This window comes from Coregonus clupeaformis, chromosome 21 (assembly GCF_020615455.1).
Source record: "Coregonus clupeaformis isolate EN_2021a chromosome 21, ASM2061545v1, whole genome shotgun sequence".
Classification (NCBI taxonomy): domain Eukaryota; kingdom Metazoa; phylum Chordata; class Actinopteri; order Salmoniformes; family Salmonidae; genus Coregonus; species Coregonus clupeaformis.
The window spans coordinates 2,425,836-2,450,136 of NC_059212.1; the positions used below are offsets into that span (position 1 = coordinate 2,425,836).

At 40.6% G+C, this 24,301-nt stretch overlaps 1 protein-coding gene across 1 annotated transcript; it reads left to right on the top strand.

The window, feature by feature from the left end:
• The first annotated feature begins 6,322 nt into the window (after positions 1-6,322).
• Positions 6,323-17,465, top strand: znf622 (zinc finger protein 622). The gene is made up of 8 exons (XM_041841465.1): positions 6,323-6,416; positions 7,058-7,139; positions 7,329-7,910; positions 8,130-8,414; positions 9,337-9,499; positions 9,629-9,744; positions 16,084-16,227; positions 16,907-17,465. The coding sequence occupies exons 1-8, from the start codon at positions 6,414-6,416 to the stop codon at positions 17,038-17,040; spliced, it is 1,509 nt and encodes a 502-aa protein (XP_041697399.1). The 5' UTR covers positions 6,323-6,413; the 3' UTR covers positions 17,041-17,465.
• Positions 17,466-24,301: the final 6,836 nt, after the last annotated feature.

The window sequence follows — 24,301 nt, forward strand, 5'->3', positions numbered from 1 at the left end:
TACAGAAGATAATAAAATGTCAGAAATTAAGCAGGAATATGATCTTTTACTTTTGAAGAGGGCCAACAACTACAGGTTAAACAAAAGTAAAGCATACTACTTAATAGCAAATAAACCTGGTAAACATCTCACAGCCCTCACAAAACGAATACATGCCAAACCAGTTATAATTTAAAAAGATAAAGATACAAATGCGTTAATTAGAATCAACAATGTGATTAATTACAATTTTAAAAGCTTCTACAAAAATCTATATGAGTTAAACAACAGTTGGACTGATCCTACAGCCTTCTTAGACTCAACAACCCTGAAGCAATTATCAGCAGACGTAATAAAATAGCTAAAAACAGGGATCACCCAAAAATAAATATTAGACACTGTTAAAACATTTGCGTGGAGAAAAGCACCAGGAATGGACAGCTTTCCCATAGAATTGTATTTAACAATTTGGGACAAAGTAGCACCACTATTTACACAAATGACAACACACGTAACTCAATTCAGTGCTTCCTAGTTCAATGTATCAAGCAGTTATTTCAGTTATATTAAAACCAGGAAAGTCTGGAGAATCCCCTGCTGATTACAGATCCATAAGTTTAATAAATTGTGACAATAAAATAATAGCAACGTTTATAAGCAATAGAATGGCAAAAGGCTTACCAGACTTGATACATATCAATCAAACAGGGTTTATAAAAAATAGACACTTACAAATACAAGAACATGTTTCAGTTTAATACAATATGCTAAAAAACAAGATATAGATTAATCTATAATGGCTGTTAATGCTGAAAAGCCTTTAGACTGTCTTGAATGGCCTTTTCTGTTCAAAACTTTGGAAGCTTTAAACTTTCCATCTGAAATAATTCATTGAAATAAAATATTATGTAAACGTCCTAAAGCAAAAATATACACAAATAATCCATTATCTAATGAAATTGCTTTAGAAAGGGTTACAAGACATGGATGTCTTCTCTCCCCCTCCTTTTTGCACTGGCAATTGAACTGCTTGCAGAAAGAATTAGACAGGACCCAAACGTAACAGGTATCAGTATTGGTAAACATGAATATAAACCAAATTTATTTGCAGACGATCTCCTGATATACCTGACCAATATAGAAAACGTTTTTTTAAATAACTTGCTAAAAATATTTTCAGAATACTCTAACATTTCAGGATGTTAAATTAACATGAAAAAAAAAAAATAATAATGCCAATAGAAAAAATATAAATAATAACTCATGATCTACAGCAATCCTTTCAGTGGACCACAAAAAATATAAAATACAAGTGACAATAAACAACAAATATATAAAGATAACTATCCTATTACTCAACAATATGAAAGCAGATCTTCTAATTAAATGGAACAATCTTCCCATAAATCTTATAGGTAGAATAAACCTCTTCAGAATTGCATGGTTCCCAAAGTTTTTATATTTACTCTCGGTAATACCTAAGACAATCTTTTAAAAAGTATACTCGGTCATAACAGACTTTACATGGGCAAATAAAACTCCTAGAATAAAAAGGAAGGTTTTACATCTTCATAAGTCTGAGGGTGGATTTAACCTTCCAGACTTGGAATTGTATCAACTCGCCACCCAAGGCTTTTATGTAGTTAAATGCACGAAAGAGGAACAATGGGTACATATTGAAGATGCGCATACCCAAAATATTTTAATCTGTCTATTTTCAAAGGATAAAGCTAAGAACATTAACAACTTCATAGTTACGAACACTATAACAATATTTATTTCCATGACAGAATTCAAAGGCAATTTTGGACAGACCAATGTAGATATTTTCAAACACATTCAACTTAAAAGTTTAATATCACGAATTGTCGATTTGAAATATTCTGGACAATCTTGAGGGAACCCTATTTGAGTCAGAAAAGGTTATTCATATTTATATTTTAGTCATTTAGCAGACGATCTTATCCAGAGCGAATTACAGTTAGTGAGTGCATACATTTTCATACTGGTCCCCCGTGGGAATCGAACCCACAACCCTGGCATTGCAAGCGCTATGCTCTACCAACTGAGCTACACGGGACATATGATAAGTAAGATATACAAAACCTTGCAGAGAGCCCATCCAACTGACAATCTCTTAGAAAAAAATATAAACTATTGGAACCAAGACTTAAAAATAACTGATATTGGCACAAGATGGAGGTAATGTTGAAACTAACGAAATTACAGTTAGCAAAAATTTACACTTAATCCAGAATAAACCAATTTAGAGAATGTATTATACAAGAGACAAAATTCACTAATTCCACAGCACATCAACAGAGTCATGTCTTAAATGTAAAACTAACAATGACTCAATAATCCATGCCTTCTGGGAATGCTATGAAGTCCAAAAGTTACAGGCTGTTAGAAAGTTGGCTGTCAGAAGTATTACGATGTAAATGTACTTTTAATCCATCTGTCTGCATATTTCAAGACATGGCATAATGAATGTGCAGTGAGATACCTGATGGGTTTGACGATACTTTTCTCATCAATCATCTTGAAAAAACGTATTCTTAAAAACTGGAAATCAACCAATCCTCCATCGTTAACACAATGGAAGGTCAGATGCTTTATTATCTAAATGATAAAAGTGCGTGGGCGACAGAGAGGAACAAAATGGTGCAGTTTGATGCTATGTGGCGGAGAGTTATGCGAGCGCTGGAGATGGGGGTGTGAGCAGGTGGGTCTGGGCAGGTGTGATGTCGTTGATGTTTGTGTGTGCGTCTGTATGCTGTCGTTTGTATGTGAATGTTTTGTATTGCTGAAAAAAATTGTATCTTACCAACAAACAAACAAAAAGAATCCATATATGGTGGCATTTCACGAGGCACTGAATAATAAGGAGTGTTTCCTTGCCTTTTACTCCACCCATTCCATTGTCCACTGCGAATCACTATATATGGAATACATATTGGCTTATAGAGCAAAAACTATTCTAGGTGCCACAGTAAAAGTATTTTAGGGAATACTCAGTAGGGTCTGTAGAATCCATATATCGTGTCATTTCATGGGGCTCATGGAGTGTTGCTGGACTTTTATTCCGCCTATTACATATTGGCGTATAGAGAAAAACCTATTATTTGTGCCGATGTAAAAGTGGGGTGGGGAGTACGCAGAAGGATCTGTAGAATCTATATATGGTGTCATTTCATGGGGCTCTGAATAATACGAGCATTGCTGGACATTTACAGTGGTCAAACAGCTTAAAGTCGGTTGCCTGGACACTATACGGTACAAATATAGCACTGTACAGGAAAAACGATCGATTGTGTGTCCATAAAACCAGGGTCCAGTCTATTCACTAGAGTCCCTAGAATACAAAACAGGTGAGTTTGAACAAAAATCTAGCTCATCGGAAGCTTTATGTTCACATTTGAACAGAGACACATATATCAGCACCATGGACAGCTACCCTTTTAGAATGTTATGTTGTCACTGTCAGCATATCTCCAAATATGTGGTAAATATGTGGCCCAAACGCATATTAATATAATTTCATATTTTAGTCATTACAAGACCACACACTGGTAAATATAAAATGTTCCTACCTGTCTCAAATAAACTGCCGTTGAAAATACTCAGTTGGGGTTCTACTAAACAAATATGTTCCGTTTTTCAGGGGGGCTGTGTCGAACAGCCTGCTGGTTATGACTTGGTCTTTATTGTGATGCCTACATTTATTCCTGCATGTTATATTAATCCCAAAACAATACATTCATTGACTGTTTTTGTGTTGAATTTCAGCTGGGGAAAAAACACCCTACTGTGAAATAAAACCCGATTCCATACATGACTTTCATGCACTCTGGCCTTGCGCTAATGGAGGTGCCAAATACTGATTATTAACAGGTGACTAAGAACTGCTTCAAAAACTGCAACAATGATGGACTGTCATACCTGAACAAACAGAGAATATAAATGAGGCTCAGGTTCAAAAGCTATTGCCTATGGAGAGTTTAAATGAGGGAATGTCAACTGAAGACCCTCAGACTGCCAATTTAATATGCGAAATGTACACACTTTTGAGGATAAAGCGCCTGCTTCTGATTTTCATCCTGATGTAGCCAAGAGTTTGTTTGAGGAAGTCACAGTAGTGCAGCTCAATCAAATCTCAGACACCCAAAATATTGGGAATGAATACTACCACTTAGAGACAGAAAGTTGTGGTAGAGGTTTATCAGATGAGGAAATCGTAAGCTATATGAAAACTGAATCTGATGAGCAGAATGTAACTGGAGAGGTTGACGTTAAAATAAGCGAGGATATACTGAAATGTGTTTTGTCAGATGAGGCCAATTTTGAAGGGTTCAGGCATACCAATTGACAACAGACTTTCAGCACGCCTATAGAAGGACATTCAACAAGCACAGCACTTACACAAATGACTGATGATTGGCTGAGAGAAATTGATGATAAAAAGATTGTGGGGGCTGTTTTGTTAGACTTCAGTGCGGCTTTTGACATTATCAATCATGGTCTGCTGCTGGAAAAACGTATGTGTAATGGCTTTACACACCTGCTATATTGTGGATAAAGAGTTACACGTGTAACAGAACACAGAGGGTGTTCTTTAATGGAAGCCTCTCCAACATAATCCAAGTAGAATCAGGAATTCCCCAGGGCAGCTGTCTAGGCCGCTTCCTTTTTCAATCTTTACTAACGACATGCCACTGGCTTTGAGTAAAGCCAGTGTGTCTATGTATGCGGATGACTCAATACTATACACATCAGCTACTACAGGGACTGAAATGACTGCAACACTTAACAAAGAGCTGAAGTTAGTTTCAGAATGGGTGGCAAGGAATAAGTTAGTACTAAATATTTGAAAAACTAAAAGCATTGTATTTGGGACAATTCATTCACTAAACCCTAGACCTCAACTAAATCTTGTAATGGATAATGTGGAAATTGAGCAAGTTGAGGTGAGCTTGGAGTAACCCTGGATTGTAAACTGTCATGGTCAAAACATATTGATACAACAGTAGCTAAGATGGGGAGAAGTCTGTCCATAATAAAGCGCTGCTCTGCCTTCTTAACATCACTATCAACAAGGCAGGTCCTACAGGCCCTAGATTTGTCGCACCTGGACTACTGTTCAGTCGTGTGGTCAGGTGCCACAAAAGGAACTTAGGAAAATTGTAATTGGCTCAGAACAGGGCAGCAAGGCTGGCCCTTGGATGTACACAGAGAGCTAACATATTAATAATATGCATTTCAATCTCTCCTGGTTCAAAGTGGAGGAGCGATTGACTTAATCACTACTTGTATTTTTGAGAGGTATTGACATGTTGAATGCACCGAGCTGTCTGTTTGAACTACTGGCACACAGCTCGGACACCCATGCATACCCCACAAGACATGCCGGTCTCTTCATAGTCCCCAAGTCCAGAACAGACTATAGGAGGCGCACAGTACTACATAGAGCCATGACTACATGGAACTCTATTCTACATCAAGTAACTCATGCAAGCAGTAAAATTAGATTTAAAAAAAAAAAGATTATAATACACCTTTTGGAACAGCGTTGACCGTGAAGAGACACAAACACATGTATTGTAATGTTTTTAAAATTGTATAACTGACTTAATTTTACTGGACCCCAGGAAGAGTAGTTCCTGCCAAAGCAGCAGCTAATGGGGATCCATAATAAATACAAATATCACTCCAAACAATGGTGTGTTTACATTGACTCGTGATGAATGGGAGAGGGTCCATTCTGAGAAAAGTGGTAGGTATTTCAAAAATGTCTCATGGGTAGGCATGTTTGCAGAAAATATTAATGAGTCCAATCCTTACTGTGTAGTACATTTTCTATATCATACATTTTCAGTCACTCAGAAAAGGATAAATAAATAAAATTGAGCTCCGGAGTGTCCAGACACCCCATTTTAAGCTGTTTGACCACAGTAAAAGTCCAGCAACACTCTGTATTATTCAGAGCCCCCTAAAATGGCACCTTACATAGATTATACAGACCCTACTGAGTATTCCCTACAATACCTTTACTGTGGCACCTACAATCGCTTTTGCGCTATAAGCCAATATACTGTATATTTCATATACAGTGATTTGCATTTGGGGGCATTTATTATATGTTTGAAAGCCCAAATGTAATGCAAATGTCACTTAAATATGAACAAATATGAATGACTGTTCATGTTTAGACAATTATGTTTAATATATCATGAATAAATACAGGTTATTGAAACTTTTCTACTATTACGTGGATTACTTTTATTTTGAAAATTTCCCGATATTCCGTGACCTGGAAATACTTTTTTAGTGTCGCTGACGAGACGTTGATACGCACGTGTGGAGGAAGAAAAGTTTGCAGTCATTGGTATAAACACGTCGTTAGCTAGCACATTTTATGCAAAGAGGGCTTTTAAATGGTAAGTAAGCTGTTATTTCCTTTGTCAAGTGTGTAACTTGTTTGTATGTGATGTCCTTTCTAGCAAGCGTAGAAGTTAACTGAAGTTTCAGACATCTAGCTAATAAGTGGCCAAATAGCTAGCTACCTATTATAGCCTAGCATTAGCACGTCATTGCCCCGTATAGATATGATTTCGCTAATGCTACCAAGCTGGCTGCACTTGTTCAGTCAATATCTTTCATGACGTGTTCAAAATGAAATTGTCATGTGGTAGTAAATCACATTTTAATTGTCACGTGCTTCGTAAACAGGTTTAGAATAACAGTGAAATACTTACTTACGGGCACTTCTCTACCAGTAACGTTCGCTAGCTAGTCAACTAGAAAGCTATAACTTAAACGTTACAGCGATTTGTTTTTCCTTTGTCATCAGACTAGTCAAGTCATGAAATGTATCTCGTTGACGAAAGTCCTGTTCATCCTACCATACAGATGTAAAAATAAATATATATGCATTTTCATGCAGTGATAGCGATGTGTACTCATGAAACATAGCTAGCTAGTAAGCTACCACTGCATGTAGCCAAGTCTGTAGCTAACGTTAACCCATAATGTGAAAGTGGTTACATTTGGGATTAACTACTTACTTTTTTATGCTCAGGTTGACTTTAGAATGAATCTTCCTGTTAACTACGACGACGAACCTTCTGTGGCAGCCTTTCCTGCCCCCACAAAAGTTCATGGTAAGTGGAAAAATGGAGGTGACGTTAGTCTCAAGTCTGAAAGGTGAAGATATCATTCAATGGTACACATCTGCAATAGTTACTGTTGTTCAATGGTCATTTCAATAAATGATATAAAGCCATTGATTCTTGAAGAATAGTAATGCTAGGGGAGCCACTGTCAGCTAATCTTCTTGTTTATCTTTCTAGCTACCACCATGTCCTCCTACACCTGCATCAGCTGTCGTGTGGCCTTTGCAGATGGCGAGGTCCAGCGTGCCCACTACAAAACCGACTGGCACCGTTACAACCTGAAACGCAAAGTTGCAGACATGCCCCCTGTGACCGCAGAGAACTTCCAGGAGCGTGTGCTAGCGCAGCGGGCCACCGCCGAACAACAGGAGACTGGCGCCACTGTCAGTGAGGGCTGTGCCACGTGCAACAAAAAGTTTTCCAGCTCCAATGCCTATCAGAACCACCTGCAGTCCCACAAGCACCAGCAGGCGGAGAAGCAGGCCTTGCTGGCAGCCCAGAGGAAAGTGGAGAGGATGAATGAGAAAAACCTGGAGAAGGGCCTCGGGGACGACTGCAAAGTGGACCACAATGCCAAGAACGAAGCACTGCAGCAGGCCCTAAAGCCACCGCAGCGGCCCAATCCGGAAAAGGAACAGGCTTCCGGGGCGGAGGGGCCAGCAGCGGATAAGGCCAAGCTGGAGAAACCGCCCAGGCTGCAGTGGTTTGAGGGGCAGGCGAAGAAGATGGAGGGAGAGGAATTGGCCACAGCAGAGGAAGGTATGATGTCTGATATGTAGTCTGACTCAAGTAGGCCTGAATTAACTTGTGATGTGTAGGATCTGTCTGGATTGCATGGAGAGGTGGCCAAGAATGTGTCAACTTCTGTCAAGATTATTGTAATATCAAAACGCCATCACTTTTTGTCAGCGTTGCTGTGGTTGTCTTGGGTCTTCTCTGTTTGTCTCCATTGTCACTCAGTCAGTTTCTTTATTGCAGAAGAGTGGGAGGATGTGGATGGCGAGGGCGACGATGACATGGATGATGATGACTTCGATGAAGATGCTGACGAAGCCATGGAGCACGAGGAAGGGGATGGTGCTGCTTCGGCCTCCCACCCCCCTGCCTTTCTACCAGGGGCCATCCCTGCCACGGACTGTTTGTTCTGCCCCCACCACTCTCACTCACTACTCAAGAACCTGGCTCACATGACCAAAGTGCACAGCTTCTTCCTGCCTGACCTGGAATTCCTAATCGACCTCAAGGGACTAATTTGCTACCTGGGTGAGTGGAAGTCAGTTAGTGTCATAAGGTCCTCCATTGTTCTACGAAGAATTGCTGAATATCTTTCCACCGTCAGCTTGCTCAATGGTTCATGCACCTTGGTTGGAAAGTGAGGTGGCAACAGCATTTCTTTTTCTCTAATCATTTGTCTTGACTAGGGAAAATAACCTGTAGCTAGGGTCTAGAGTTTTTCCTGGTCAGGTTTTCAGATGTGAAACTGAATGTTTTTCTGACCATGTATCCTATGTCTTCAAAGAGCACCTTGGTTGAACCCCCTAGCAAAAAATAATAATAAATACCTGTTGTCTTCCTATTTTTTTTATTTAGCCAGGGAATCATGCTGAGACCACTGACTCTTTTGCAGATGAGTCCTGCAAGAACACATCAATAAACAGCAATTACACTATACATGTCTATGTACACATCAATTACACAATGCATGAAAAGCAAACCCAAAACATGAAAAGCAAAACAATTGTATGAAATATACGCTTTCTTCAGTAAAAAGGCCCTCTATCATCCGCCTGTATTGCCCTACAGGCACCAACTTTAAGGAGTTTGAAATCATTCCATATGACGTGCAAAAAAACTAAAAGCAAATTTTACCTAACTGTGGAGATTGAAGGGATCTCCAGGGTTAGCCATCTCTAGATCTGGTAACTTACATATCTGAAGGTAAACAATGAGGTAAGGTATGGCAGGCGTTTATGCCATACCTTCTCTCATTTTTAAGCTTCAGGCATGGTTGTTTTATTTACCTTAGTTGAATGCACTGACTAAGTTAATCTGCATAAGAATGTCTGCCAATTGACCTAAATGTAAAAATGTCAATAGAAAAACAATCATCTAACCGGAATTGTAGGAGTCTGTCTTGCATCATTTCTCTGCTATTGAAATCACTTGTCATTTCTTTGTGTTGCAGGAGAGAAAGTGGGCGCTGGTAAGGTGTGTCTGTGGTGTAATGAGAAAGGCCGATCCTTCTACTCCACTGAGGCCGTACAGGGCCACATGACCGACAAAAGCCACTGCAAGCTCTTCACCGACGGAGACGCGTCACTGGAGTTTGCCGACTTCTACGACTTCAGGTAGATGTCGTCAAATACCAGGGCTCCTATAGTCTTCCTTTTTCACACTCCTGAGCTGAGCCAAGCTGTACTGATTGTAATTATATATTAGCAATTTCAAGCGGCCATTTTGTGAAATGCTGTTTGTAGGACAAGTTATCCTGACCAGAAAGAGGGAGAGGATGCTGAGATGGAGGATGAAGCATTGCCAGACGGGAAGAACATAGACTACGATGACGATACGCTTGAGCTCACCCTTCCCTCAGGTGAAATCATTTTTTTTTTTCACATGCTTCGTAAACATCAGGTGTAGACTAACAGTGAATTGCTTACTTCCCAACCATGCAGAATAAAAAGTTAAACACTAGGAATAAATACACAATGAGGAATGATAGCTTGGCTATATACAGTGAATTCGGAAAGTATTCAGACCCCTTCCCCTTTTCCACGTTTTGTTACGTTACAGCCGTATTCTAAAATTGATTAAATTAATATTTCCCTCATCAAACTACACAAAACCCCATAATGGCAAAGCGAAAACAGTTTTTTAGAATTTTAGTGCAAATGTATTAAAAATAAAAGAAACAGAAATACCTTATTTACATAAGTATTCAGACCCTTTGCTATGAGACTCGAAATTGAGATCAGGTGCATCCTGTTTCCATTGAACATCCTTGAGATGTTTCTACAACTTGATTGGAGTCCACCTGTGGTAATTTCAATTGATTGACATGATTTGGAAAGGTACACACCTGTGTATATAAGGTCCCACAGTTGACAGTGCATGTCAGAGCAAAAACCAAGCCATGAGGTAAAAGGAATTGTCCGTAGCGCTCCGAGACAGGATTGTGTCGAGGCACAGATCTGGGGAAGGGTACCAAAACATTTCTGCAGCATTGAAGGTCCCCAAGAACACAGTGGCCTCCATCATTCTTAAATGGAAAAAGTTTGGAACCACCAAGACTCTTCCTAGAGGCCAAACTGATTTAATCGGGGGAGAAGGGCCTTGGTCAGGGAGGTGACCAAGAACCCGATGGTCACTCTGAAAGCGCTCCAGAGTTCCTCTGTGGAGATGGTTGTCCTTCTGGAAGGTTCTCCCATCTCTGCAGCACCACCAATCGGGCCTTTATGGTAGTGGCCAGACAGAAGTCACTCCTCAGTAAAAGGCACATGACAGCCCGCTTCGAGTTTGCCAAAAGGCACCGAAAGACTCTCAGACAATGAGAAGCAAGATTCTCTGGTCTGACGAAACCAAGATTGACCTCTTTGGCCTGAATGCCAAGCGTCATGTCTGGAGGAAACCTGGCACCATCCCTACGGTGAAACATAGTGGTGGCAGCATAATGCTGTGTGAATTATTTCCAGTTACTGGGAAACTAGTCAGGATCGAGGGAAAGATGAACAGAGCAAAATACAGCGAGATCCTTGATGAAAACCTGCTCCAGAGCGCTCAGGACCTCAGACTGGATGAAGGTTCACCTTCCAACAGGACAAAGACCCTAAGCGCACAGCCAAGACAACGTAGGAGTGGCTTCAGGACAAGTCTCTGAATGTTCTTGAGTGGCCCAGCCAGAGCCCGGACTTGAACCAAAACGAACATCTCTGGAGAGACCTGAAAATAGCTGTGCAGCGATGCTCCCCATCCAACCTGACAGAGCTTGAGAGGATCTGCAGATGTGCCAAGCTTGTAGTGTCATACCCAAGAAGACTCAATGCTGTAATCGCTGCCAAAGGTGCTTCAACAAAGTACTGAGTAAAGGTCTGAATACTTTATGTAAATGTGGTATTTCAGTTTTTTTTTTTTATAAAGTTGGGGGGAGCAGACGGGCCGAGAACAGAGAGGAGAGAGAAAATCAAGATGGCAGCTGTACAGAACTTATCCAAAGGGCTTCGACGACTCAAACACGGCAGAAAGTTAACACTGATGCCCCGTCATCTTATTAATTCAGCCACTTAACTTAGATAGCAAGTTTAACTTAGGGGTCGTGTAAACGCAGAATTCAGCGTTTTTCACGCAGGAAAAAAAAAACAACGCATAAAATATCTTGCTGCATTTTGTAAATACCGATCTAAAATGCTTATTGTAAATTCTGCTCGGTATCAGACTATTTTTGTGCTTCAGTTACACTTCTACATTCACGAACGGGCATTCTATCAGCAGACAGCGCTGACTTATATAATAATAATAATAATATGCCATTTAGCAGACGCTTTTATCCAAAGCGACTTACAGTCATGCGTGCATACATTTAATTTTTTTTGTGTATGGGTGGTCCCGGGGATCGAACCCACTACCTTGGCGTTACAAGCGCCGTGCTCTACCAGCTGAGCTACAGAGGACTTATGTGTAGTTACTTTTCTACAGTACTTTTCCAAGATTAACTTGACGCAAAACATTAGGAAATGTAGCTGGCTATATTCTTTGTATGATAAACATTACAAATATGATGGCCATGCATCGTTTTTTGCAAAAAATACCATGCTTTTTCATTGTATGCTAATTTCTTGTGTGGCTGCCAGCTAATGAAAATGAAGCTACTTTCTGCCAAATGTTTCACAAATGTATTTTCTGTGAAGGAAAAACTATAGTTACACGTCCCTGATGACAAAAAAAAAAGACTTTCAATATAAAACGCGGCCACTGTCCATAGACAGACGTGCTCGCCTGCTCCTGCTTTCTCCCGTTCTGCTATTTACAAACACATGACTGGCTTAACTGTTCTGGGGAACTATGGTAAGCTTCAAAATGTAAAATGTGACCGGTGAAATGAAGAACGCAATATGCTTTATCTCCTAACGTCTTGCACAAGTTGACTGCAGGTATTTACTTAAAGCAGCTACAAGTATTGAAAAACTTCAAATAAATAGTTTCAACGGTATAGACTGTATTGGGAAAAACCATCCTGTGGCTGTTTGTAAATACCCCGGTATATGGTATACCGCCCTAGTACGCACTACCCTCTGTAGCACCTTGCGGTCAGATGCCGAGAAGTTGCCATACCAAGCGGTGATGCAGCCAGTCAATGGTGCAGCTGTAGAAATTTGAGGACGTGACAAATATTTTCAGCCTCCTGAGGGGGAAGAGGCGTGGTCATGCCCTCTTCACAACTGTTGGTGTGTTTGGACCATGATCAATGTGGACACCAAGGAACTTCAAGCTCTCGACCCGCTCCACTACAACCGCGTCAATTTGAATGGAGGTGTGTTTCGGCCCTCAGTTTCCTGTAGTCCACGATAAGCTCCTTTCTTGCCTAAGTTGAGGGAGAGGTTGTTTCCTGGCACCACACTGTCAGGTCTGACCACCTCCCTATAGGCTGTCTCATCATCGTTGGTGATCAGGCCCACCACCGTCGTGTCATCAGCAACCTTGATGATGGGGGTTGGAGTCTGCGCGTCCACGTAGTCGTGGGTGAACAGAGTACAGTAAGGGACTAAGCACGCACCCCTGAGGGGGACCCCATGTTGAGGGTCAGGGTGGTGGATGTATTTGTATTTATTAAGGATCCCCATTAGCTGCTGCAAAGGGGTCCAGCAACATTAAAGCGGTTATATACTATTTTAATATTACATGACACTTTTCACAACACATTAAGTGTGTTCCCTCAGGCCACTACTCTATCACATATCTACAATACAAAATCCATGTGTACGTGTGTCTTCAGTCCCTGCTGTTCCCTCAGATGTTTTTTAAATCTGATTCTACTGCTTGCATCAGTTACCTGATGTGAAATAGAGTTCCATGTAGTCATGACTAAGTAGTACTGTGCGCCTCCCATAGTCTGTTCTGGACTTGGGGATTGTGAAGAGACCTCTGGTGGGGTGTGCATGGGTGTCCGAGCTGTGTGCTAGTAGTTTAAACCAAAACCCTGGTGCATTCAGCTTGTCAACACTTACAAAACCAAGTAGTGATGAAGTCAATCTCTCCTCCACTTTGAGCCATTAGAGATTGACATGCATGTCATTGTTAGCTCCCCGTGTACGTTTAAGGGCCAGCCGTGCTGCCCTGTTCTGAGCCAATTGTAATTTTCCGAAGTTTCTCTTTGTTGCACCTGACCACACGATTGAACAGTAGTCCAGGTGCGACAAAACTAGGGCCTGTAGGACCTGCCTTGTTAATAGTCGTGTTAAGAAGCCAGAGTAGCGCTTCATGGACAGACTTCTCTCCATCTTAGCTACTGTTGTATCAACATGTTTTGACCATGACAGTTTACAATCCAGGGTTACTCCAAGCAGTTGAGTCACCTCAACTTGCTCAATATCCACATTATTCATTACAGTATTTAGTTGAGGTTTAGTGAATGAATTGTCCCAAATACAATGCTTTTAGTTTTTGAAATATTTAGGACTAACTTATTCCTTGCCACCCATTCTGAAACTAACAGCAGCTCTTTAAGTGTTGCAGTAATTTCAGTCGCTGTAGTAGCGGACGTGTATAGTGTTGAGTCATCCGCATACATAGACACTTCTTGGTTAGCAGAATGACTTTTGCTTCCCTCCAGGCCTGAGGGCACACACATTCTAGTAGGCTTACATTGAAGATATGGCAAATAGTAGTGGCAATATCGTCCGCTATTATACTCAATTTCACCTCTTCCGCAATCACTTTATGGAATTCAAAATTACAATGCTCGTCTTTCATAATTTGATCAGTTATACTTGGATGTGTAGTGACAGCGTTTTGCTGGCATGTCATGCGTAAATTCGTTAATCTTGCCAAATCAGTGGGTTTTGTGATGAATTGCCATCTGTTTCAATGAATGATGGAGCTAAGTTTGCGTTTCTGCACAACATTTAATTTAAGGTACTCCAAAGCGTTTTACTATCATTCATTATATTTTATCTTTGTTTCATAGTATAGTTTATTTTTATTCAGTTTAGTCACATGATTTGTCAATTTGCAGTGCGTTTGCCAATCGGTCGTGCAGCCAGATCTATTTGCCATACCTTTTGCCTCATCCCTCTCAACCATACAATTTTTTCAATTCCTCATCAATCTAAGGGGATTTAACCGTTTTTAGTCATTTTCTTAATGGGTGTAGGCTTATTAGTAACTGGAATAAGCAATTTCATAAATGCAGCGTCTGGTTGCTCCTCATTACACACCACATACCAACAAATATTCTTGACATCAACAACATAGGAATCACTGCAAAACTTATTGTATGACCTCTTATACACTATATTAAGCCCAGCCTTTGGAACTTTGGTTTTCCTAGATATGGCTACTGTATTGTGATCACTACATCCGATGGATTTGAATACTGCTTTAAAGCAAATTTCTACAGCATTAGTAAAGATGTGATCAATACATGTTGACGATTTCATACCTGTGCTGTTGGTAACTACCCTGGTAGGTTGGCTGCAGGCACTAGTTACAATTTGAAGCTTTTTCTCGAGTGGGCAGCTTGATGACAGCCAGTCAATATTTGAATCACCCAGAAAGTATACCTCTGTTGATGCACAAATTATCAAGCATTTCACACGTTATCCAGATAATGAACCTTTAGCCATATTACTTCAACAGTGTTTAACGTGAGATCCTCTAAGCTTTACAGGAATGTGGTTCTGAGTATAAACAGCAACACCTCCACCATTGGCATTTCTGTGTTGCCTACCCTCACCACCTGGGGGCGGTCCATCAGGAAGTCCAAGATCCAGTTGCAGAGGGAGGTGTTCAGGGACCTTAGCTTAGTGATGAGCTTGGAGGGCACTATGGGGTTGAACACTGAGTTGTAGTCTATGAACAGCATTCTCACGTAGGTGTTCCTTTTGTCCAGGTGGGACAGGGCAATGTGGCGTGCAATAGAGATTGCGTCATCTGTGGCACTATTTGGGCAGTATGCAAATTGGAGTGGGTCCAGGTTTTCTGGTATGATGGTGTTGATGTGAGCTATTTCAAAGCATTTCATGGCTACAGATGTAAGTACTACAGGGCGTTAGTCATTTAGACTGTCCCTGTACCCAAGAACGCTAAGGTAACCTATGGTGGTCTGCTTGAAACATGTAGGTATTACAGACTGGGTCAGGGAGAGGTTGGAAATGTCAGTGAAGACACTTGCCAGCTGGTCAGCGCATGCTCTAGTACGCGTCCTGGTAATCCGTCTGGCCCTGCGGCCGCCTTGTGAATGTTAACGGGGGCGGCAGGTAGCTTAGTGGTTAAGAGCGTTGTGCCAGTAACCGAAAGGTCGCTGGTTCTAATCCCCGAGCCGACTAGGTGAAAAATCTGTCGATGTGCCCTTGAGCAAGGCACTTAACCCTAATTGCTCATGTAAGTCGCTCTGGATAAGAGCGTCTGCTAAATGACGTAAATGTAAATGTTAACCTGTTTAAAGGTCTTACTCACATTGGCTACGGAGAGCGTGTTCAGAGTCATCTGGAACAGCTGGTTCTCTCATGCATGGTTCAGTGTTGCTTGCCTCAAAGCGAGCATATAAGGCTGGGTTTCCCTTTGTTCTCCGCGATAGTTTCCTGCATTAAAATCACCGGCCACAAGGAGCGCCGCCTCTGGATGAGCATTTCAGGCCAAAGCAGTAACGCGCCATATTCAACTAATCATAGCTTCCAACTAATACATATTTTTCTTACCTCCCGCTGTTTTTCCTCAGGTGCTAAGATCGGCCACCGCTCTCTGATGCGATACTACAAGCAGCGTTTCGGTGCACCCAAGACTGTGGCATTGGCCCACAACAGGAACGCAGTGGGTCGGGTACTCAGGCAGTACAAGGCCCTGGGCTGGGGCGGAGATATGGGTAAGGGTCAACACTACACATAAACTACGATCATGCAGGGTTGTACCTACACATTCACTACTGAGCTCTATACTTGAGTGAACCTATACATTACTTACCACTGTGCATATAGAAATGAATAAGCCAGTCTATACATTAATTGAGCTTCATTTAGGGATAATCCTGAGTGTTCACTAAATTTGATTTAGGGATAAACCAATAGTCTTTATTTAAACCTTCAGTGTATACCTTTTGTTCTACCCTTATGGAAAACCAATGCGGTACAAAAGCCCAGTGATTATAGCCTTTATTAGGGGAGGTTTGTTGCAGCACTGAATTAAACTTTGTGCTACATTTTCACCCCGTCAGATTGCATCGTCCTGTTTTTGATTTATTTATTTAAACGAATAAAGAGAAAAGGGAACTTATTTATGGTTTGGATAAGTCCTTGACCCACTAGATTTGTCATGTAGTTTCACTGAGACTTCCAATTTTCCACAATGAAAATATCTTCCTGTTTTTTGTTGATCTCCCACGGGACTGTATTTTGAAGGTATTTGACCAAGGACTGTATGGAACATGTGACCACAGCAGTAACTTGCAAAACGCTGTATACAATGAATTGCTGAATGGCTGACTGATTTATTGATGAATGGGTTTGGTCATTCATTCATCCTCTCATTCCTTGCTCTCTGTCTAGGTAAAAACTCTTTCCATCAGAACCAGAAGGACATGAAGTTTGTCCAGAAGATGAAGTCGAGGTGGATGCTGAAGATAGGCATGAGCAACAACTCCAACAAACAGACCCACTTCAGGCTCCAAGTCATGTTCTAGTCCCCAGACAGAAAATGCAGTGTCAGATCCCAATATACCTGACTCATATCATTGGACAGTCCCTAAACCTTTTACGGCTAACCTCTTTTACCCCATTCAAAGATGTCTGTTGTAAACATTCAGTACTCATTGTTATATCTACTGTATATCTCAAAGGACTTCACCATGACATAATTATGTTCAGAGCTGTTAATATCTACTGGAAAATGCATGTATTTCATATTCTATTCATGATCTGAGGTTGAGGACAAAATACTGAGTTACTGCTTTGTATTTTGACAAAGATGGCTGTATATTTCACATCCTCATGAAATTCTGACCAAGATAATTATTTTCTCAATCTAATTCCATACTGTAATTCCACCAAATAATTGTTTATAAAATACAATTGAGGTTGAGTAATAAACGTGAATAATTAATTGTTATGTTTGTCAACTTTTTATTTCACAATTTGACAAATTAACTGATTCTACGGCTTAAAATGCAACTTTTTGCATTTCATTTTTTTGTTAGATTTGATTGATGGCAATTTCTGGATGCCCCCTTGTGTTGTATGTGAGTTATTGAGGTTATGGGTATTATGAAAAGCAAAGCACAAACAGAGGGATCAGGCACTTTGATATTGTTGCTAAATCTGGATGTGGCCCTGACTGGGATTAGAACCCAGGTCCAACGACTGTCAAGCCAACACCTTAACTGCTACGCCAAGAGGTCTGAAACTCTAAATGAGTTTGCTAGGTGTTGTGTGAAGGTCGCTACAACATTTTTAGAAGTCAAAGGAATAGTTCACTGAAATTTGAAAATATTTGTTTCCTTACCTTGCAGTCTAAGGACAAGGAGAAACTGCAATCCACGCTGGTTTTGTTTAATACACTGCAAAAATATAAAGTGTTGGTTTCATGTGCTGAAATAAAAGATCCCAGAAATGTTCTGTATGCCCCAAAAAGCTTATTTCTCTAATTCTATGCACAAATGTGTTTACATCCCTGTTGGTGAGCATTTCTCATTTGCTAAAATATGCCACACCTTTCAGGTGGATTAAGTATCAAGAAGCTGATTAAACTGCATTATTACATGGGTGCACCTTATGCTGGAGACAAAAGGCCACACTAAAATGTGCAGTTTAGTGTCACAACCCAATGCAACAGATGTCTCAAGTTTTGAGGGAGCACACAATTGGCATGCTCACTGCAGGAATGTCCGCCAGAGAATTGAATGTTCATTTCTCTACCATAAGCCGCCTCCAACGGCATTTTAAAGAATTTGGCAGTATGGTATGGGCAAGCATAAGCTACAGACAACGAACACAATTGCATTTTAGCGATGGCAATTTGAATGCACAGAGATACCGTGACGATATCCTGAGGCCCATTGCCGTGCCATTCTTCCACCGCCATTACCATGTTTTAGCATGATGATGCACGGCCCAATGTTGCAAGGATCGGAACACAATTCTTGGAAGCTGAAAATGTAAATCAGTAAAATCTTTGAAATTGTTGCCAGTTACGTTTATATTTTTGTTCAGCGAATATTATTCCGATGCCCTAGCAAATAAACAAACAAAATAGGTTAATTTCCTTGAATCATTCAATGTTGCATTACCACAGGCCCATTGTATTTTCACAACAAAATGAGCCTGTTTTGTTTGTTTTATTTTGCCAATCATACTCTAGTTAAACCACTGATTATAATTAAATAATAATATAGAAAATATTCCAGGAATCCTACATGTTACATGTGTATAATATATGGATGAGGAATTTATGTATGAACTATGTTTTATTCCACAGAATTGCTTAACATAGTGGGACCAAACAGAAAATGGTAGAGGGTTTTGGAGCAAGCACCAGCCATCGAACGAGTCCTGGTCTTGGATCGTAAACATAATCACCTCATCTTCAAATGGCAGGACAAAGACGTGATCAGTCCACGCAGCACTGAAACCTGTGGCTGACTTCACTGATGTTCTCTCGGGTGACAGTTAGTGGGGGGCAGAGGCGGGGATACTGCTGCGACTGGGGGAGATGACTCGAACGATGGAGCGAGTGCGCCACCGCCTGCCAAGAAAGGGAATTTAGGTGATCTCCAGAAGTGAAGGGCCCAAACCACTGCCTCTACAGTATACCCCTCAGAGTCTGTGCAGACACTGAACTGACTCACTACCTGCAGGAACAGCCTGACCCAACGGATAATCCCCTGACCTGGTGGCGAGACAACCAGACTCATTGATGTCGAAGGTGGCATGTGTATTTGTGCCACGAGCACTGCATCAGAGTGAATGTTCAGCATTGAAGGTGCCTCAAGTCGGACAAAGAAATACATAAAATCATTTAAAATAGGCTACTACACCAGAAAGCGTGATTTGGAGGATCAGAGGAACATGAACTTTAAAAAAAAAAAAAAAGCTGTGGATTGTTTTAAATCGCATAGCCTGCCGGAAGGCAGTGGGCGCTTCAAATAGTCTACCAAATAGATGATTGTTGTGTTGAGAATAGAGTACCACAGTATGATTCACAATACCCATAAAACCTTGCGGTCAAACAGGGAAATGGTTCCAATCGTTTTTCCACCATACATTTTTCCCATAGGGGATTTTAGAAACACTTAAAATAAGGACTGTGTTTCATGTAGGCTTACCCTGGCTTGACGTTTTATAACCGTGTAAATCTCTATCGGACAAGGAGATTTATCAAGACCCTATACTTAAGTGTCCACCAGGGTTGACACATTTGTTGGTATATAAGGGCATTACGGTATACACTGCCTTTGGAAAGTATTCAGACCCCTTGACCTTTTCCACATTTTGTTACGTTAGAGCCTTATTCTAAAATGGATTAAATAAATAAAAGTCCTTAGCAATCTACACACAATACCCCATAATGACAAAGCGAAAACAGGTTTTTAGAAATGTTTGCAAATGTATTAAACATAAATAACTGAAATACCTTATTTACATAAGTATTCAGACCCTTTGCTATGAGACTCGAAATTGAGCTCAGGTGCATCCTGTTTCCGTTGATCATCCTTGAGATGTTTCTACAACTTGATTGGTGTCCACCTGTGGTAAATTGATTTGATTGGACATGATTTGGAAAGGCACACACCTGTCTATATAAGGTCCCACAGTTGACAGTGCATGTCAGAGCAAAAACCAAGCCATGAGGTCGAAGGAATTGTCCGTAGTGCTCCGAGACAGGATTGTGTCGAGGCACAGATCTGGGGCAGGGTACCAAAAAATGTCTGCAGCATTGAAGGTCCCCAATAACACAGTGGCCTCCGTCATTCTTAAATGGATACGTTTGGAACCACCAAGACTCTTCCTAGAGCTGGCTGCCTGGCCAAACTGAGCAATCGGGGGAGAAGGGCCTTGGTCAGGGAGGTGACCAAGAACCCGATGGTCACTCTGACAGAGCTCTAGAGTTCCTCTGTGGAGATGGGAGAACTATCTCTGCAGCACTCCACCAATCGGGCCTTTATGGTAGAGTGGCCATAATTGACTAAGGGAGTGACAACACTATAGAGGAGAACTACAAATTAAGGAGGTTCAGTCTTCTGAGAGGTAGAGTACCTTGGTGAAGAGAGAATTAGTCCTGTGTGAATTCCTCAAAACGGTCAGGAGAGAGAGAACAATAACTCATACTGCGTAAAGAATCATAGCAGATACAAATGAGCTTGTTGAATCATGGCACCAATGACAAAATAGGCAAACTAAATTTTAATAAAGATCAATACTTTGATTCAAGTATGTGCTTACTAATATTGCATGAACTAATAGAAGTAATAGATGGTCAGATTAGTAGACCTGTATCTGGAAAAACAGTCACCATTAAGAGTAAATCAGAGCTTCATTTACTTCGAAGAGTGAGCCTCCAGCTTATAGTATAAGGGAAGACGTAGAAGAGGATAGCGACATATATGATTAGTTATTTATAGAATCTTATGGGGGTCAGGCTAAGAAAAAATTATTCCTAAAATCAGTTCAAAATATATGTTTCCTAAAACAGATAACTTTGAGGTCAAACTGTGGCACGAGGAATGCAGGGCATTGTGGTTACAAAGGTTTGGTAGCGCTTTCGAAACGGCAGAAAGAAGGTTTAGAGGTCATACAGGACGAATAAACATTGGAAAATTAGATATACTAGAGAGTGTGTGGAAGTTAATATAAAATGATATTTACAATAATCAAACAAAACCAAAATGTCGATTTAAACAATAGATTAGCAAATAAAATGATGGCATTTTTCGTTGAAGCAGGGGAACGATAATAATCGAGGGCGAGGCAGGTCCAATGGTAATTCCAGAGGTGGAAGAAGGAGGTTTAACAGAGACATGGATACTTGCTATTATTGTAAACACTGGGGACATTGGGTTGGAGATTGTAACGTTACAATACAGGATGAGGAGAGACGGCGATATGGAGATAGAGAGGGGAAATTGGACTCCTGCCCAACCGCACCCTGATTCCCAGAATAAACCTAGAGAGGAGAAGCCAGGTAATCTATTATGGGGATAATGACATACAACACCGATAGGTAGGGAGGAGGTTAAATACATGATCAATGCACCACAATTGCATATTTCAGATAGTCCATTAGAAATACCACAGTGAAGTTTATGTGTATCTGGTAAAAGAATTCAATTTCCAATAGATACAGGGGCAACTATGTCATGTTTAAGGCAACAAGATAAAGGGTGTCCTTTAAGTAATCAGAAAGTCCAGTCTATCGGAATTAGTGGAACTATGCAAATTGATCCTATATCTCTCCCATTACAAATTGATTTGGAGGATATAAATTTTCAACATTCATTTATAGTAAACGCTACAACTACTATGGCGTTAATGGGAAGAGACCTTTTAAGTAAACTCGATGCAACCATTTTTTGTTCACCAGATGGCATCGAGGTATAAGGAACAACATAGGCTATTTTATGAACAAAGAGCAGAAAGTAATTTTAATCTGAAAGGGTGCATAATAAATTATATGAATGTGTATGATAAGTTGATATAAGTTTGGATAATAACCTTTGATATAACATTATATTGTGGTTCCGTACATCAATGCCCATCATATAATATCAAGGAGTGGTATGAAGAACGTGGGTTATTTTAGAGTGTAGGGGAAAAGTAGGATGTTTTAAGGAGAGGCTTGACTTTGACGGGATTTCCTGAAGGTTAGAGAACCGGTGAGGATTATAATAATTATTATTATAATTATAATTTGGCAATAGTTATATATATGATTTGGACCATAATAAGGTCAGAGTGAGAGAGCTAGTCCTGAATGAGGAACACCTGGCGCAAGTCAATGTTGATATTACTTGAATTACTTAATGGGATACAATTAAGTTAAGGTATTATCAAATATTGTCATTTTAATTTAATGTATTATTTTGTTTTAAGAGGCAATGTTGTTGTTTTGGTTTTTTGAACGCATGAATCACGATGTGAGTCATGTGTTCAAAGGGGGGGGAAGTACTGCTCGCATGAGGACTTTTGGTAAATATGCAAATTGTATTAAGAATATGAGCAGTAGTCATTAATGTGTTATGGATTAGATTAAATGTTTTAGGTGAAAGTATATTTGTGATAGGAGGCAGGGTGTAGAGGAGCCTGTCTATGAAACTAGTGACCTATAACAAGCTGCAAGAATGGGCACTTCTCAAGGCTTCTACTGATTGATAAGAAGACAGGGTATAGTAGCATAAGGTGTTGCACCTAACAATGTTGTTAATACTTTCTTCCCACGGGTGAAGGCTTCTCTGCCAAACCTAAAAACCTAACAGGAGAATCTGGCATTGTAGGCACCGTTCAAAAGTTTGGGGTCACTTAGAAATGTCCTTGTTTTCGAAATGCAATTTTTTTGTCCATTAAAATAACATCAAATTGATCAGAAATACAGTGTAGACATTGTTAATGTTGTAAATGGCTATTGTAGCTGGAAACGGCTGATTTTTAATGGAATATCTACATAGGCGTACAGAGGCCCATTATCAGCAACCATCAGTCCTGTGTTCCAATGGCATGTTGTGTTTGCTAATCCAAGTTTATCATTTTAAAAGGCTAATTAATCATTAGAAAACCCTTTTGCAATTATGTTAGCACAGCTGAAAACTGTTGTGCTGATTAAAGAAGCAATAAAACTGGCCTTCTTGAGACTAGTTGAGTATCTGGAGCATCAGCAATTGTGGGTTCGATTACAGGCTCAAAATGGCCAGAAACAAATACGTTTCTTCTGAAACTCGTCAGTCTATTCTTGTTCTGAGAAATGAAGGCTATTCCTGCGAGAAATTGCCAAGAAACTGAAGATCTTGTACAATGCTGTGTACTACTCCCTTCACAGAACAGCGCAAACTGGCTCTAACCAGAATAGAAAGAGGAGTGGGAGGCCCCGGTGCACAACTGAGCAAGAGGACAAATACATTAGAGTGTCTAGTTTGAGAAACAGACGCCTCACAGGTCCTCAACTGGCAGCTTCATTAAATAGTACCCACAAAACACCTGACTCAACGTCAACAGTGAAGAGGTGACTCCGGGATGCTGACCTTCTAGGCAGAGTTGCAAAGAAAAAGCCATATCTCAGACTGGCCTTTTATAATATTATTAAGATGATTGGTTATGAGGTCATTGCAAGCTAGAATGAGCTCTTTGTTTTTCACTTCTTTCCCACTTTAAGTAGTCATGTGCTTTTGTTTCCAAAACGGCAAGTGGCATAAGAAGGTGAGTCTGGCATAGTTTGAGTCGGAGCAGATTGCCAGTTCTAAAAAGTCGTGTTTTACCGCAGTTTGCAGTGTGATAAGTACACCAGCTACTTCTGCGAAATGGCTGGTCTTGTTGCCTAGCTGAAATTGAAGCGGTTTGCACGGAATGTCGTTGTGCCATACCAATCCTACACCAGCTTGCAAGTGGTCTAGTTTACGGTAAGAACAGCCATCTACAAATGCCATCGGCATGCCAAGACACACGTTGTCTTCGAAGTAGTGATGGTTCGATGGCAACGGCGGAGCTACATCACATGGGGCTGGTTTGAAGTCGGTTTCGTCTTCACCACAGCATTGACACACCACCAAAGCCCCATAATTTTGCGTAGTTGACAACCACATCATGGCTTTGCAGCGTCATGAGCCAAGCCGCTATCCTGCTGTTGTGTACAGCACCCTCACGGATTCTTTTCAGAAAAGTCACCGGCTGGTGACATGTTTCTATGATCACCTTTTGTCAGCCGACATAAGAGGTGAAATGCTTGACCGCCCAAACTGTCGA